General features: G+C 35.3%; 1 protein-coding gene across 6 annotated transcripts in view; it reads right to left on the reverse strand.

The window, feature by feature from the left end:
- Nucleotides 1-16,523, reverse strand: part of DENND1A (DENN domain containing 1A) — a 701,497-nt gene that overhangs the window by 324,836 nt on the left and 360,138 nt on the right. For all 6 annotated transcript variants that reach the window (XM_074293045.1, XM_074293044.1, XM_074293042.1 and 3 more), the window contains one exon: nt 13,416-13,526. In XM_074293045.1, the coding sequence (XP_074149146.1) occupies nt 13,416-13,484 (69 nt within the window). In that variant the 5' untranslated portion in view covers nt 13,485-13,526. The remainder of the gene's footprint in view (nt 1-13,415; nt 13,527-16,523) is intronic.

Here is a 16,523-nt window from a genome sequence, read left to right on the forward strand (position 1 = left end):
CTAGTAAGAGAAATGCATTCAAGCACTAACTAGAATTTTAAAAATTATAAATTAGTATCTGATGAATGGATTCTATTAGATAATTAGTCTTTTGTTTTCTAAAATGTCACAGTTCTAGAATGTCAGAAATATAAAAAGTTTATGTTAATATGACAGTGACCACAATTTCTTTGTGACAGAAGAAAATATAAACTCTAGATCAAAATCAACTGTAGCTACTTTGGAGAGATGGACAGGGAAGGACAAATGCCAAACTGTTTGTTTTCTTATATTTCTCTAGTTTCTGAGTAGTCTGGCCTCAAGAGAACTTTGATTCTTTCGGAAGCTGTTAACTAGCATTTTGCTGACAGAAGGACATTTATGTAAAGCATGACAGCCAAGCCAAGCCCCAGCTAAAGGCATCCCAAAGGTTAGTTAAACAAGGACAGCTTTCAGCTGTATTTTCTGCTACTGTTTCTCAGTTTTGAAAGCTGCTTGTCAAGATCAGGTCTTTTGGTATGTTCTTTTCTGATGCCTCACAGTTACCATGCTGCAAATCAGGTATACCTGACAGTCAGAACTTCTTTTAAAAAACTATTCCCACAATTTTGCAGAAATGTTTTACAATTTACAAAGGGTTTTCTACTCTCTTAAAGAAGTGGTCTGTGTCATTTGTTCCATTTTTCCAAATGAGAAAACTGGGACAATGAGAAAGGAAATGATATTAAATTATCAAGAGGCAACCAATGTCTAGATTCTTGTCAGAAAAGGATCAGTCTTCTTCTATGGAGAACTATGGCCAACAGGTTGGTGTTATCCAAAGACAGAATATAGCTCCCTGAAATCAAGGGGTGGCTTAGAGATATGGATTTGAATCCTAACTGAAATTTAGCTATGTGACCCTGGATTTAACCTCTCTGAGCTTAGTATCTCAATCTATAAAATGAAGATAAAAACATCTACATAACCAGGGTTGTAAAGAAGAAAATTATTTTGTAAACCTTAATGTGCTAGGAATTTGAGTTATTAACATCATAAAGAAAAAAAGTTCTAATAATTAATACTTTACCAAATCAGAAGCCACAGGAAGGTGTACTCTAGTGGTTTTCAAGTAAAAGTCCTATGACTATGGTTGTATTGTTGTAAAAAGGATTAAGATTTCAGGTAGAAAACTGTTCACATTACCAAATGCAGAGTCCTTCAAACACCCTGAGTTCTTTCACCTCTTCAGATCTCATGACCTCCTCCTCTACTCTACCTAGGTCACAAACAAGAGTAAGATCTTAGATCTTGAATTCCATTACCATGATCAAATTTGGTAATTACCAATCTCAACCTTACAGTTAATCAATTCAACTCCACAGGGTCCTATTCTGGAATTTCTATACCGTGGTCCTTTATCTGATCTCATGATCTCATTCCTACCCATACAGCAGTCCTAAATTATTCTCATCAGCTGACTTCCTACATCCAATGGGTTGCCTGGTATTACTGTTTTAACATCTCTCACATCCACATTCACTACCTTAAGTCAGACCCTCATTAATTCTCACTTGGATTACTGCAATGGCCTCCTAATTAGTGTCCTTGCCTCAAGTCTTCCCATTCCAATTCAGCTTCCAAATAGTTGCCAATGATTTTCTTCAAGAGAGAATCAGAGTATATTATTATCACAATCAGAAAACTCCAACCACTCCTCACTGTCTATAGAATAAAATATAAACTCATATTGGCTGTTAAAATACTTTATAACATATGTTTTCAGGTTCACTGTACATTACTTCCCTGCTATCATTCTACAACTCAACCAAACTAGCCTTCTGTCTGCTCTTCACACAATGGCCATTCCTGGAAAGTATTGCCTCTCTTCTGTCTCCAGGATTTCTCACTCACTTCAAAACTATCTCCTTCATAAAGCCTTAATTGATCCTTCCAATTGCTAGTGTCCCCCTTCTAATTTGTATTCAACTGCTTCACATTTATTTTGTATTTATTCTGTATCTATTTATATATGTACATAAACTCTACACCCAAAAGCCACAGAAAGAAGAGTAGTGCCCTCCAACCCAATCCCTAGACTTTCTTTCATCCTGCCCTTAAGCCATCATGAAGAATATATCAGTGGAGATGGAGCACTGATACATGTCCTTACCTCCTCAGTGACCAAATCCAGAAAAGAAGGTTCTCGTGTCCAAAGACCTTGACAATAACCAACGGTTTGACTTCAGAAACAAATACAGTTTAAAATCAATAAGAATATCACAAAAGATGATGCACTATATTATGTGCAGTACCTAAAGACTCAGTGGACATTCCATCTGCTTTGTAGCTGAAGTGTCCCCACATGTGCGAACTCTTTTATTAGAATTAGAGTTGCTTCAGAGCTAATACTATTTTGCTTCTTCCTATGTATTTTTATTGTTTAGCACATTGTTTTCCACATAGTACAGGTTTAATAAATGCTTTTCCACTCATTCATTCACTAATTCATCATTCACGTCATCTCTCTTGATTTGCAAGCTCCCTGGGAGTACAAATTGTTGAGGTTTCTTTTTACTTTGACACACAAGGACTACTACAATTACTGACACACATAAGAAGCTTAAATGCTTGTTGATTGATTGATAGATAATAAATGCTAATTCACTGAATGGTGGACAATAACCCTGAAAGGGGGGGGGTGATATACCCATTTTATATATGATATACCCATTTTACATATAAGGAAACTGAGTTTGACAGAGGGTAAATGACTTGCCTAGAGTCACATAGTTATCAAGTGCAGCCCTTTGTATGAACTCGTTAATAAAAGGGATAACTATCTATCTCACAGGGATGAATGGAAGATTAAATTAGAGAATGAATGAGAAATAGTTTTGTAAAGTACTAAAAAAAAAAAATATTATTGTATAATACTTTAGTATTACAGAGCCTTTTAGATTCCTAAAGATTCTTGACTTCAACTTTTCATTTTGCAGATAAAGAAACTACACATCAGAGATATATAGATTTTCTTATGCAGACACCTGAACTCAAATCCTTCTGATTTCAAATCTGGTGTTTTCTACTATACCCAACTGTTTCCCCAAAATCTGTGAAAGTGTTCAACCAAAGTAAATGAGCTTTCTTAAATTAATCTCAGCTTGAGCCATTTCCTAGGGATTAATGTCAAGGCAAAAGGCATCTAGAGTTTTCTTCACAGGAAGAATTTGGGTCTAATCCTTTGGAAATCCTCTACATTGTGATAATGTTGTCAAATTTTTAAAATATTTCAGGTAAAAAATAGCAGTTGCTAATTTGAACCCATCAATTTGACTTGAAGGAAAATGTTCTTTTTGTTCTTTCACTGTACTGAAATTTACAGAGCACATCCTTAGTCCAATATCCAGAAATGATTGGATAAATTTCAATGTCTTGTACTCCTAGAATCTAATTGCTTCAATTAGAATACATACTTCTTTCCCTCTTCACTCTTGCTTACTCTGCCATCTTCTGACCACAACATCCTTCCTTATCTAATTTTCAATCTGAAGAAATCTTTCCTATCTTCACTACTCTGAGACTGAATTATCTTATGTGTAAAATAGTGACTTGCAGAAGTCACCTTTTAATACCAGGGTGCAAGTCAAATAACATAAAGCATTTTGTAAATCTATCATATCTCACAAAAACAATTGTATCATGTCATAAACTTATTGTATTTCTTGGGAAGAAAGAATGGTAAATCTTTATTAATAATAATATTAATAATAATAAAGAACTACATAAACATAATCCATTACAGAGATCTGGATTTAATAGAAATAATTGCTTTCTTCCTTAACCTGACTTCCTTTTTAACATTGAAATTTCCAATCACAAGAGTATGAAATGCAGGTACCACTTTTGGCTTTTTGCTCTCCCTCACCCTTCAAATCAATCAGTGACCCACCCTTGCTGACAGTACCTCTATAATCTCCCTCATAGCATTCCCAGTTCTCCCTATCCACATGATTACAACTAGTTCAGACTTTAATCCCCTTTCACCTTATCTACCACAATGGACTCTGAATAGGTCTGCTCTTAACTTTTTGAACTCCATTCTCCACATGGCTGACAAATTGATTTTTCCAAAGCACAAATATGATCATGTCATTCATTACTAACAATTTCAGAGGCTTCCCATTATCTCTAGGTTAAAATACAAATCCTTGCCTGGCAAATTAAGACTTTACAAAGTGACTCCATGCTACCTTTGTAACTGATTTTATGTTACTCCTTTCCTGAAGCACAGCTTATTGTCCCCTACATATCATTCGATCTTCTGTCTCATTTTTTGCACTAGGTTTTTCTCATGTCTAGAAGGTTCTCCTCACCTCTACCTTCAAGAGTCCATAGCTATCTTCAAAGATCATCAGCTCAGGTGTTGCTTTTGACATGTGGCATTTCTCAGTTCCTTTCTCCCTTCTTAATATTCCTCTGACTTCAGTTTTAGTGCTCTTTCCTAAAGATTTCTCTCCTCTCCAAAAAGATTAATTTTCTTCTTATATCTCTGAATACTCTGCTTCTCAGTTATCTAACCATGTTAACTAGGTTTCCTACTAGTTATGTCCATGAGCAATCCTGGTTTATCTTTCTTTGAAATATAAAAACCAACAATGCTTGAGAGAACAAAAAGTTCGTTTTATTTATTTGCATACTTCTTTGATACTTTATACATTGATACTTCACTGGGTCTATCATATTACTCACATGAATCCTTTCCGACCTAGAGTCTAGATCACAACTTAATGTCGTCTTCTCATCATGAGGGACTCCTGTCCATTCTGTGCTAAAAATTCCCCACAGAGGGCCCAACCCAATATATCGGAGCTTTTCTTCTAAATCTTCTGATATATCTGTGGTGCATGTGGGTAACTGACCAGTGACCTCTCATTCTTGTTAGGCGGCTGGCCACTTTTTCTGGGTGATCACACTCCTCAATGATGGCATCCACTATGCTGCTTCTCTTATAAAACATTTTGTTGGAACTGCACTGTTGCCTACAAATTCTTTCACATAACCCACTGCTTGTTGGGTGACTCCCAACATTAATCCTTTGGAGATAGTGGTATACCATCACATGATGAATACTATTGTTTAAAAACTGGGCCTTTGTTTTTGGAAGAAGTTGGGGCCATTAAAAGTACCATGCAGTTTCCCAAAGGCAACTGAGCTTGTGCTTCTCCTGTTCAATTCTGGGCCCAGCTTGTTGGCCATTCACAGTGCCTGTTCAAGATATATGTATTGGTGGGCCAATGCTATACAACCCATTTAAAAAAAATAAATACATAAGACTAAATATAGCCTTAGAATTCACTGCTTGGTAAGTTTCCAGTTACAAGGTCTTGGCTTCCCCTGAGCACAGTTTGAAATAAAATAATGCAGCTTGTTCTTACGGCTGGAACACACAGAGCAGAGTGTGCAGGCAAGGATGCTCTGGCATGGATCCAATGTTTCAAACCTGTCTGAAACTGTCACTCTTGTCTCTGCTTGAAGGGCTGCAAATAGGCAAGCTACAAGATGGATGTGAGATTTGTCAAGTATCATCATCCCAGAGAGCTAGAAGTACTTTACAAATGTTACTCTGTCACCTTTGTCATCCAGACTGTAGATGTAAATATCATTCCCATTTTACAGAGTAGAAATGAGGCACAGGCTAACTTTGCAGAATTGACAATTGGATCAAAGTTTAAAGAGAAACTTCTTTGATATTCTGGAGTCTCCAAATGAGGAGAGATGACTTGGAACCTTGTCATTTGAGAATTTGTTAAAAGAACTGAGTATCTTTGGTCAAAAGGGCACAAAGGATTCAAGAGCAAGTGGAAAGATGGTCACTTTCCCAGTCATACAACTATACTGACTAGTTTCTCTACTCATTTATGTCATCTTATCTCAATTGTGCCCTTACAGTATTAAGGTATTTGTTTTTCTCTTCCCCAAATGATTTAACTTTCCTCAGGAGAAAAACACCAATTATTGTAAAATATTTCTTCTTTTTCCAAAACCTCCCAATAGGATACTTCCCACTTTTTACTCAGTAGAAGATTTCACCTCATACTTTACAGGGAAAATAATAATAATAATAATAATGTTATATAAATAGTAAGATTTACAAAACATTTGCATTCTCTGTTTTGATTCTTACAACAACCCTAAATACTATTATTATTCTCATTTTATAGAAGACAAAACTAAGGCTCAATGATTAAGTTATATGCTCAAGTTCGCCTAATTAGTAGGTGTCTGAGGTAAGGTTTAAATATAGGTCTTCCTGACTTGCAGACTGACAATGAACATTACCCCATACTGTCTCTCCTAATAAGTGGACCTACTCTTCTTTCCTGATAATAAACCCATTGACACCATCCCCTTTCTCCTCCTCTCTAAATGAAAGAAAGCTCTTTTCAACACAGCTAACCTCTCTGTTTTAGCTGTAAAAGCATCCTCTTAGGCAACTTATGCTCACAATTTTATATTCTTCTTCTCTAATTTTCAAACTTTCCCTATTTTCTGGTTCTTTTTCTACTGTTTATAGAATTCCTGGGTCTGCCCCAGCCTTAAAATAATATCCTTTTCAATTTAACATGCACTAAGCTTATTTGTTCTATGTCCCTTCATACTTTCACACCTGGACTCCTATAGAAAAAAAATCTACATATTTCTTTTCTCTACTTCTTCTAACATTTGCCTTCTTAACTTCTATGAGTGAGAGTCCAAATCCACTGAACTACAACTGCTCTGAGGTAAATGAAAACATCTTAAGAATCAAATCTAGTGACCTTTTCTCTATCCTCAACCTTTATAACTTCTCTGAAATATCTGATATTGTTAATTAATTCTTCCTCCTGAATATTCTGTTTTACTACATTTTTTGTGATATCTGCCTTCCCCTGTCTCTCTAACTACTGTTCAATCATTTTTCATTGCCCCTTAATATGTGGGTATACTCTTGGATTCTGTACTGAATCCTCTTGCCTTTTCTGTCTACTCTTTTGGTCAGTGGCTACATCATGGGTTCGACTCCTATGAAAATTACATATATATGTAAAATTGTAATCTCTCAAGTTCCAGACTTGCATCATTAATAACTTAGAGGCCACTTACCTAAATCACACACCTGCTCCAAAGTCATCTCTAAATCAGTATGTTCAAAATGGAACTCATCTTTCACCAAAATTCTTCCTTTTATCTAACTTCTCTATTTCTGTTGAGGACATCATCTTTCCAATAACCTATATTGGCAACCTACGAGTCATATTCAACTCTTCTCTCTCCACACAACCCATATCCAATTAGACTACCAAGTCTTTTCAACCTTTAGCATCTGTCCCTTTCTTTCAACTCCACAACCACCTTCTCAATCACTTCTCAATCAGGTTATTACAATAGACTCTAATTGTTTCCCTGATTTATAGTTCTTCCCATTCTAATTCATCCTTTAAATGGCTACTAAATTTATATTCTTAAGGCACAGGGATGATCAGGTCATATCTCTGCTCAAGAAGTCCTACTATCTCCCAACAGCCTGTAGGTCAAAATACAAATTGTTCTAATTGACAATGCAAGAATCTTAAAAACTGATTTTAATCTACTTACTTTTCAAGACTTAGTGCACATTATACTTCATGAACTCTACATGCCAATCAAAACAGCTAACTAGCATTTCTCATATATGGAATACTATCTTCTGTTTCTGTGTCTTTCTTATGCTGTCTCACATGCTTAGAATGTATTCTCTCTTTACTTCCCTTTCACAAAATCCCTAGATTTATATTAAATCTCAATTAAAGTGCCACCTCCTCTATGTTCCCTATAGCTTATTCCAGTTCCCCACAGTTGTTGTACTCCTTTCCTCTTTCTTCCCCCTAGATATTACTGCAGATAAATTTTATCTATTCTTATCTTTGTTCATATTATCCATCAATGCCCTCCCCTCTCTGTTTTCCTTGACTGTCTTAAGAGAAGGTAATATTTTGCTTTGGAAGACTTAGTTCACAGCATAGTGCCTAACACCTATATGGCACAAAACTAAATGAACACAAGGAAGGGCTAGTGACTTTTTCAAGGTCAGAAATCTCATACCCAGATCATAATGCAAACCCAGGTCACATTGCTCCTCTGGTAATTTGCCATTGTATATTCCTTTAATTTTCAATACATTTTAAGGGTGAAAATTTGGGTCATGTGATTTAGTTTAGAATTAAAGTTTTTAAATAAATAGTGAATGACTGCTTAGTCTATTTAGAATATTAGATTCTGAAGGAGACACTAATATTAGACAGAATATTCTTCTCATAAAGCATTTAGTAGAGTAAGGAAATAAGACAACTACACAAAAATCATATTACGTCATAGTTCAATCTTTTCATTTAATAGATAAGAAATATGAGGCAAAGAGAGGGGAAGCAATTTCCTCATGTTTGGACTATAATTTAAACCTCAGTCTCAAGACTCTTAGGTCATTTTTACTACATTATGATATTGTTATTCAGACATTTTAGACATATCTGGCACTTTGTGAGTTTTTTTTTTTTTTTGGTTTTTCTTAGCAAAGATACTAGGGTGACTTGCTACTTCCTTCTCTAACTCATTTTACAGATGAGGGGGGAACTGGCAAAAAGGGTTAAATGACTTGTCCACACAGCTAATAAAAATCTGAGGCTGGATTTAAACAGAAGTCTTCCTGACTTCAGGCCCAGTTCTCTATCCACTGCTCCACCAAGATGTCTGATTTTTCCACAAAGATTTTCTACTACAAATATACAGCATTTTCTGCAATCATGCCACTGATCTCAAAAACCTTCAACAGTCTTTACTATCTCTAAAATAAATTCTAATATTAGCATTCAAGGGATGTCATAATATTGCTCCAGTCTGACTTTCCAATCTTATCTAATACTATTCCCTTTCAAATACTCTAGCTTCAAGTCAAATTAGACTGAAGTACTTCTCACAATTATCTTTTGTCCATCTTTTTGCCTATAATTATAGCATATTTCATGCCATAGAAAGATATAAATATAGAATAGATAAAATTTATCTGCATCATCCTCTAACTTATTGAAGCCACTGTTTTCCTTTAAAGCCAAATTCAGATGTTACTTCATCCTTTAGCTTTTCCAAGTAATAATAGCTTCCTCCTCAAATTTTTCAGTTATTTTATATAGATCCTATTTCGCATGTATTCATCCTATTCTTATTTATAGTTATATGTGACAATTATATTGCCTGTCTGCTTATTAATATATAAGCTTCTAAAAAACAATATTTGTGTCACACTTTCTTATGTTTTCAATAGTAAGGATAGAATCCTGCACACTTAGATACTTGCTGAATGGAAAAAAATTTTTGGCAATGGTGCAGAATGGAATTGAGCAGGAGAAAGAAAGAAGTGATTCAATGGAAGGACCATTAAATTTAGTCAGAAGACTTAACTAAATCTACTGTTTATTACCAGTATAATCATGACCAAGTCATTTCTCTTCTCTGGGCCTTGTTTTCCTCCTCTGTAAAATGAGGTCAGACTAGAAGACTTATTTTTTTCAACTTTAAATCCTATGGGTGCTACAGAAGTGATGAGAGTGATGAAGTTCCACAACAAAGTTCCATGCATTTACATGATAATTTGCACTCTGGCAATCGAAGGGCAGACCAGAGGCCACACATGTCAGGAAACATGACATATGAACAAGAACATTTTCTTGTGAAAATCTTTTGATGTGTTTATAATAAAACAGGAAAGAACAAGAATTAGTTAAGTATCTCCTATTTATCATCCATAAAAAAATTAATCAATATAGAGCGAGAGCAAACAGAACAAAAATATGCATTTTTTAATGCAACCCCTTCACCCCCACTATTTTATTGACAACTAAATCTTGAAATGTAAAACACTACACATAGATGGAAAGTGCACAAGGGAAAGCTTCTATATTGATGTGTTGTTGTTTCTAAGGATGGCAGCACACTGGATGACTTCCATGGCTTTTATCTTTCAGGTACTTGATGGATCCTAAGAAGCATTAATTTCCCATCTTATCAAACAAAATTGAGAAAAATGCTGTGGACTGCGTTATTACTGACTACATCTGGATTCACCAAGAGAAGGTCACCAAAAGATCTCAGACTAAAGTACCCTTTATACACTATTTTTTTTCCCTTCCCAACACTAAAAGAGAGTTAAAATGGCCTCATTAACATGGAGTAAATGTTGGTAATATGGGGATATAAAAGGCAACAATAGCTGGACTTTTTAATTTTAAAATAATAGGGCCCACAATCCAATTAAAATCACTGCCATTTTGTTCAGAGTAATTTTTACAATTAATCAAGACTCTGTGATGATGATATATGAAATACAAGGAGATATTTCCGGCAACCATGAGATCAGTAATAGGCAAACATGTTTCCTAGATATAACTTTCTCCCATATCTCTCTCTTCAAATCTGTAAGATGTACCAGTAACAAAGAAAATCCCAATAAGCTTGAATCAGTCTTTTGTTAGATTGCATTATAGCATTCTACGATATTCATAGTTATTGACCAGTTAATTTTAAGAACAGAGTTGTATGGAGGCTAGCATAACATCTATTTAGGTATGGCTGGTGCTCTCTTGAATAAAGATGAGCTCAAAAACGTTATTCAACAAAACTTTTCCTGTTCTTCCTCACCACTACCACCTCTCCCTATCCACTGTCCTTCATATGCTGCTCTTTTTGCATCACTCTTATGAACATTGATACTTGGATGAATGCATGATCTTACTGGTGGAGATACGCCCTCTACTGGTGGAGATCAAACATCTCTCCACACCTTTTCATTCTGCACAATTCTTCTCCATAGCCACCTATAAACTTTCTGGAAGAGCTACTTAATCAACCCGAAAAAGGTCTTCTTTTGGTTCATTTAACAATTCACAGAATTCCCTTTTTGAGCCCATCACTTTCCCCTCTGCTACTCCACCATGACCAGTCTACCTTCACATTTGACCATATGGTGATGGCATTTTTGTACTGCTTCTTATGAGTTCCTTATGTAGCTATCATATATTATAGCAATATATATAATACATAACATCACAATACATATCACAACATATATCTATGTTATAGTTAGCTATGAATGCATCAAAATGGTCTATGATATTGTGAGTTACATGAGGAAAAGGCGCATATTTTAGCCAAATCCTGCATTTGATTCAATACAATAAGTATTTATTAAGGGTCTACAATGTGCCAGGGGTATCATGTATTGTATCTCTAAGAAAAGCACAGCACATTCTGAAACAACACTAAAATTTCCCCAGTATGCCTTTACCTCCCCCTGGGATGTTAGAGGGGATTTTTTCCCATCAGTGAGATATAAGCCTCGTAACAGCTCAAAGGACATAGAGATTTTAGTCACTTTATTGGCATAATTCCAGATTAAAAACAGCTAATGATAAATACTGCTGATTCTCCCTTCAGCACTAAATATATGTGGATATAGCAGCATTAAAAAAAAAAAAAGTTTTACTGATGTCTTTTGTTTTTTATGTCATAGCCTTCCCAATTCCCTATTCTAAGTCAGCTTTCCCTTGGAACAAAGAAAAACAGTTAAGCAAAACTGACAGTCACTGCTTATGATTCTTTACACCCACAGTTCCCACCTCTCTAAATGAAAGCAGGGTAGAAGCAGCATATGATCAGGCATAATAACCAAAACCTGAAACAATTGTGATGTGAAACAATTAATGGTTTAAGAATGTAATGGACTAGTATTATAACAAAGTGCATTATAAGAATGACGAATTGTATGAAATTGGGGAAGATTTGTATGAAACAATACAGAACAAGGAAAATAATGCCAAAATGACAACATTTACTATTACTTCAACAATATAAAGTCAATAGAGAAACCAATAAAACTGTGGTCAAATATAATAGCCAGTGTTACTACCATACTAACAAAATTAAAAGACGCTTTTCTCTTTAAGTTATCAATAATTAAACTGTTTCCTTAAAGAATGTATTTTGTAAATGGATTTATTTGAGCCTTTGTTAGAAAGTTTTTGTTGTGTCAAAAAAGCAAAATATACATAAAATCTAAAGTAAAGAGAAAAAAATCAATAAAAATGTATTAAGCAAAAAAAAAAAAAAATTTTTTTTTTGCATTTATCACTACCATATAACCATATTACTGGTCCCTATTAGTGATGTGATCCCAGTATTGCTTTCAAGGCCAGTATTCCATTACATAAAAGTTCATTCTTCCCATTCTGAAATCCAGTCTAGTCACAAAAAAACACTTTACAAACTTTAAAGACCTATTAAAAAAAAAGAGCTATTGCCTACGGTGGTGGTACAAGCCTATAATCCCTGACATTAGGGAGGCTGAAAGTGGTCAGTTTAGAATTTGAGTTTAGAAATTCTGAACTAAGGTGTGCTAAATCCATCAGATGTCCATACCAAATCTAATCCCCATATGTTGAGCACCTGGAAGCGAAAGGAAAATCAGCCCAGGTCAGAGACAGAACAGCAAAGGGATTGAGCCCATGAATAGCCAGAGTACAGCTAGCCAGAGTGAGAGAAGGAGATTCGATATTTTCCCCATCCAAAAAAGAGCTTATTCACAAAGCAATTTGCTAATAACCCATTTGTCTCTATCTTCCATCTTTAGCAATGAGGAGGTAATAAATAAAAGTTTCTTGACTGACTGATTGATGGCTAACAATGTGGTCCAGCATTCTTATCTCTGTTTTATACAAAAGGAAATTAGATTAGAGGTTACTTGATGAAGGCCACATTAATAGGAAGAGATTGCAAGATCTTAGAATGAGAGTTGGAAAGAATCTCCATCCAGTTCCCTCATTTCCAATAAGGAAATTGAGGCCTGGAAGGTTAAGTAATTAACCCAGAGACACAAAGTTAGGTAGAGTCAAGCTTCAAAATCAAATCCTATACATGTATACATATATTGTATTTAATTTATACTCTAACATATTTAACATATATTGGTCAACTTGCCATCTGGTGGGGAGGAGAAAAATTAGAACAAAAGGTTTGGCAATTGTTAATGTTGTAAAATTACTCATGCATATATCTGGTAAATAAAAACTATTAAAAATAAAATAAAATAAAGCTAAAAAAAAAAAAAAAATCAAATCCTGTGACTCTAAATCCAGCCAGCTACACATTTTTCACTGTCACATATTGCTGGGACTAGAACCTGTGGACTTTAAGACCAGGACTTATGCTGCACTATGTGGCTCTTAGGAAGTTCTGAGTACAGTACCAGCAGATGCTTGTTAAAGTTTAATGAGGACTTTTAATGTTTTCCTTGAAGTCCTGAAGCATATAAGGATCATTTCTTCCCCTACTGAAGTCCTAACAGAGAACACAGTATAGGGATCAGCCTACTGACATTCTCTACTTACAGTGCTCAGCTTGCTGCTGCTGATGAGGATTCGCCGTTCATATAACATACTGGCATAGAGGTGTAGCATGTTGTTGACATCTACAGCCACAAAATATTCAGTCAGATTTCTCTAGAAGATATAAAAAAGAGTTGATTGTAATCTGATTTTATTCTTAATTATGAAGATTAACAGACACAAAAAGAACTTAGTTCCCCAAAATCATCTTGCAAGATACCATTTCCAAATTTGGGGAAAAAAAGAGTTAACAGGCTGCATGGGTCAATCTTTAGGGTTCATAACAGTACTATCAATAATGTTGCTATTCTTCTTCCCTTCAAATCACATTTGGTTCTAAACTGGGAAGTGTAGGGTTTTGGAGGTATTAGTGTAGATGTGCAGATCTAAAATCTTAGACCTGAAAGATCACTTAGCCTTTCCCTTCATCCAATGCATGAATCTGGAACTTGTTTCCTTGCCTTTGCTCATGTAAGGTGATCTGTGTGGTTCTGCCACACCCCAACTTTTATCTGTTAAAATTCTACCCAAATATTAAGACTGAGATTCAATACCTGCACTTTCAGCATAGTCTCCTTTGATCCTTCTAGCAGGTGGAAATGAAAGCTCCCTTCATGGAGCTTTCAAACACTGAGATTCTATTTTGTATAATAGCTATTTATGCACATCTTCTTTGCCCTATTAAGCTGTAAACTCACAATGTTAGTGTCTGATAAATCTTTGGGTTTCTTTAGATGCCTAACACAGTCTTTACTACACAAAATACAAAGTTGATAAATATCAAAATAAATTATTTTTGTAAAATGATTTTTCATGATATTGGATCACATTTACATAAGACAAATATTTAAAAAGCATTTCCTCTGTAACCCAATGAGGTAATAACATCCTCCTCATTTTACAGATGAAGAAACTGAGATTTAGCAAGATTAAATGGCTTGGCTCAGAGTGACAAGACTAGTAAGTGTGGGAGCTAGGATTTAAACTCATGTCTACTGAGTTTAGAGATCCTTCCAGCATCAAGATTACATCACATTTTACTAGAAGAAATGTTAAAATACAGACTGTAAGAACAAGCAGTAACCTTGGAGATAATTTTGTCCAATTTTCTCATTTTACAGATGAGGAAACTGAATTTTAAAAAGGGGAAATGATTTGTCCATGTCACATAGCTGGGGACAGACAAGAAGAAAACCAGGATGTGACAAGGCAGCATTCTAGGGAGTTTTAGTTTTGTTTTTGTTTTTGTTTTTGTAGTTTGCCATTTACCCTTTGAAACATTACTTTCTATTCCAAGAAAAATATTCAAGTGTTTCATTATGCCCCATTCCTAGGTCTTTAATAGGTGTGTGGACATAATTGTTTCTTCAAAGCCACATAGGCTTTCAATGTCACATGATACATGTTCTCAGAAATAAAGTCCTCTATACCAAAAGCTGCAATTTATAATGATTAGGGATTTATAACCCAGCTAATTCAAGAGAGCTGAGAGGATTTTACCATATAGCAATGCAAATAGCACAATGTGTAGTACAACAATTGAAACAGTTGGGAATAAGCATGGGCATTTATCATATGATTCATTAGTGTTCAACTGAAGGACTATATTAACCAAAGAACCTCACAAATTGAAACTATGTTAATTCTGTAACAGATCAAAAATTACAAAGTAAGCACCGTATTTAGAGTGTCCTCCAACATATGTAGTCCAAAATGTGGCAACCAGCAGAGAAACCAATTGGTAAAAAGAGAATATTGTATAGTAGAACAAGTGATAGTAAATGGTGGTAGGAGCCAGAGAATGCAGCTCCTGTCCTGGCTTTGTGAGTACTATTAGTATAACAGTATGAACATTCTTTCATTGTTCTGGACTTGAGTTCCTTCATGACTAAAACAAGAAGTTTGGATGAGATGGTAACCAAAGTCCCTTTGATTCCACTGTTCCAACACTACCTGTTGTAGATAGACTTCAAGACTCGATGTGCTACATTCAATGGCTCACCAGCCTATGTTCTAAAATCCACAGTAACACCCTTTGCATATAGTATATTCTATGCTCTGACGTTTTAGTTTCTATGATCCTTTATATTCTAACAATTTATGATTATGTGAAATTTGATAGGTAATGTAAACAGCATTCCAAGTCAGTCAACAAGAGCATCTCCTGCTGGATGAAGCAAGAAGGACTGTGCTAATGATGTCAGGATAGGGCTCCACCGTAGACGCTCACATGGCAAAGACCTTCTCGCCAACATACACGTATAGACAAAAATATGGAGTGGCTGAAGATTTTAGTAGAAGCTTAACTGTCGATGAAATGTGTAGATTTCTTTTTTCTTTCAAGAAAAAGAAAAATAGGATTGAGGAGCTTAAAGGAGCCCAGAGAGCCCATTAGCACTTTTGACAGATCCAAAGATAACTCTAAAGCCACCAATACGTGGCCTGAGGAGTCTGCCAAGAAGTTTCATACTGTGCAAAAATATGTTCCCCAGCTTGCCATCCAAATATGAAGAAACAGCGTTAGAGACAAATTTTCAGCCTTATTTTGCTGGGATAAGGGGGAAAAAAACCTCATAATTGTAAAAATGCACTTGAGGAGTAGGGAAAAGAATGGATTTAACAAGTAAACCTATATTGGTTAATACAAGAAATAACCTCAGAAACCATATGCTAACAGACTCAGATGCTTGTTGTAAAAGCAACATACAGGTATATTAAAAATATATAACATTTAGCCAAATCCCTCTAAACTGTCATGTACTTTTTCGGTATTTCTCATCCCATCTGTGCTGATTACCAAGATATTTGTGTCTAAACAGAAGCTGTCTCCTTTATCTGCTTCCTCCCCCTGCCTCTTTCCTTATGGGATATCACATGTCTGAGTCTATAACTGCTTGAATGGAATAGATGGGTAAGAACTCTAGTAGCTCAAGGTCTCTGTAGAGTTTGGGGCACTTTAGACATCGGAAGACATTGGGAGATTTTGGAATGGTATCTTTATCCTCTTTTTATTTCTCTTCTTCATATTGCTCATGTCATTAGGACATTCATTACCACTACACTATGACTTCAAGAATGATACAAGGGGAAAATATAAAGGAGGATGGAATG

Source organism: Sminthopsis crassicaudata, chromosome 2, assembly GCF_048593235.1.
Source record: "Sminthopsis crassicaudata isolate SCR6 chromosome 2, ASM4859323v1, whole genome shotgun sequence".
Taxonomy (NCBI): domain Eukaryota; kingdom Metazoa; phylum Chordata; class Mammalia; order Dasyuromorphia; family Dasyuridae; genus Sminthopsis; species Sminthopsis crassicaudata.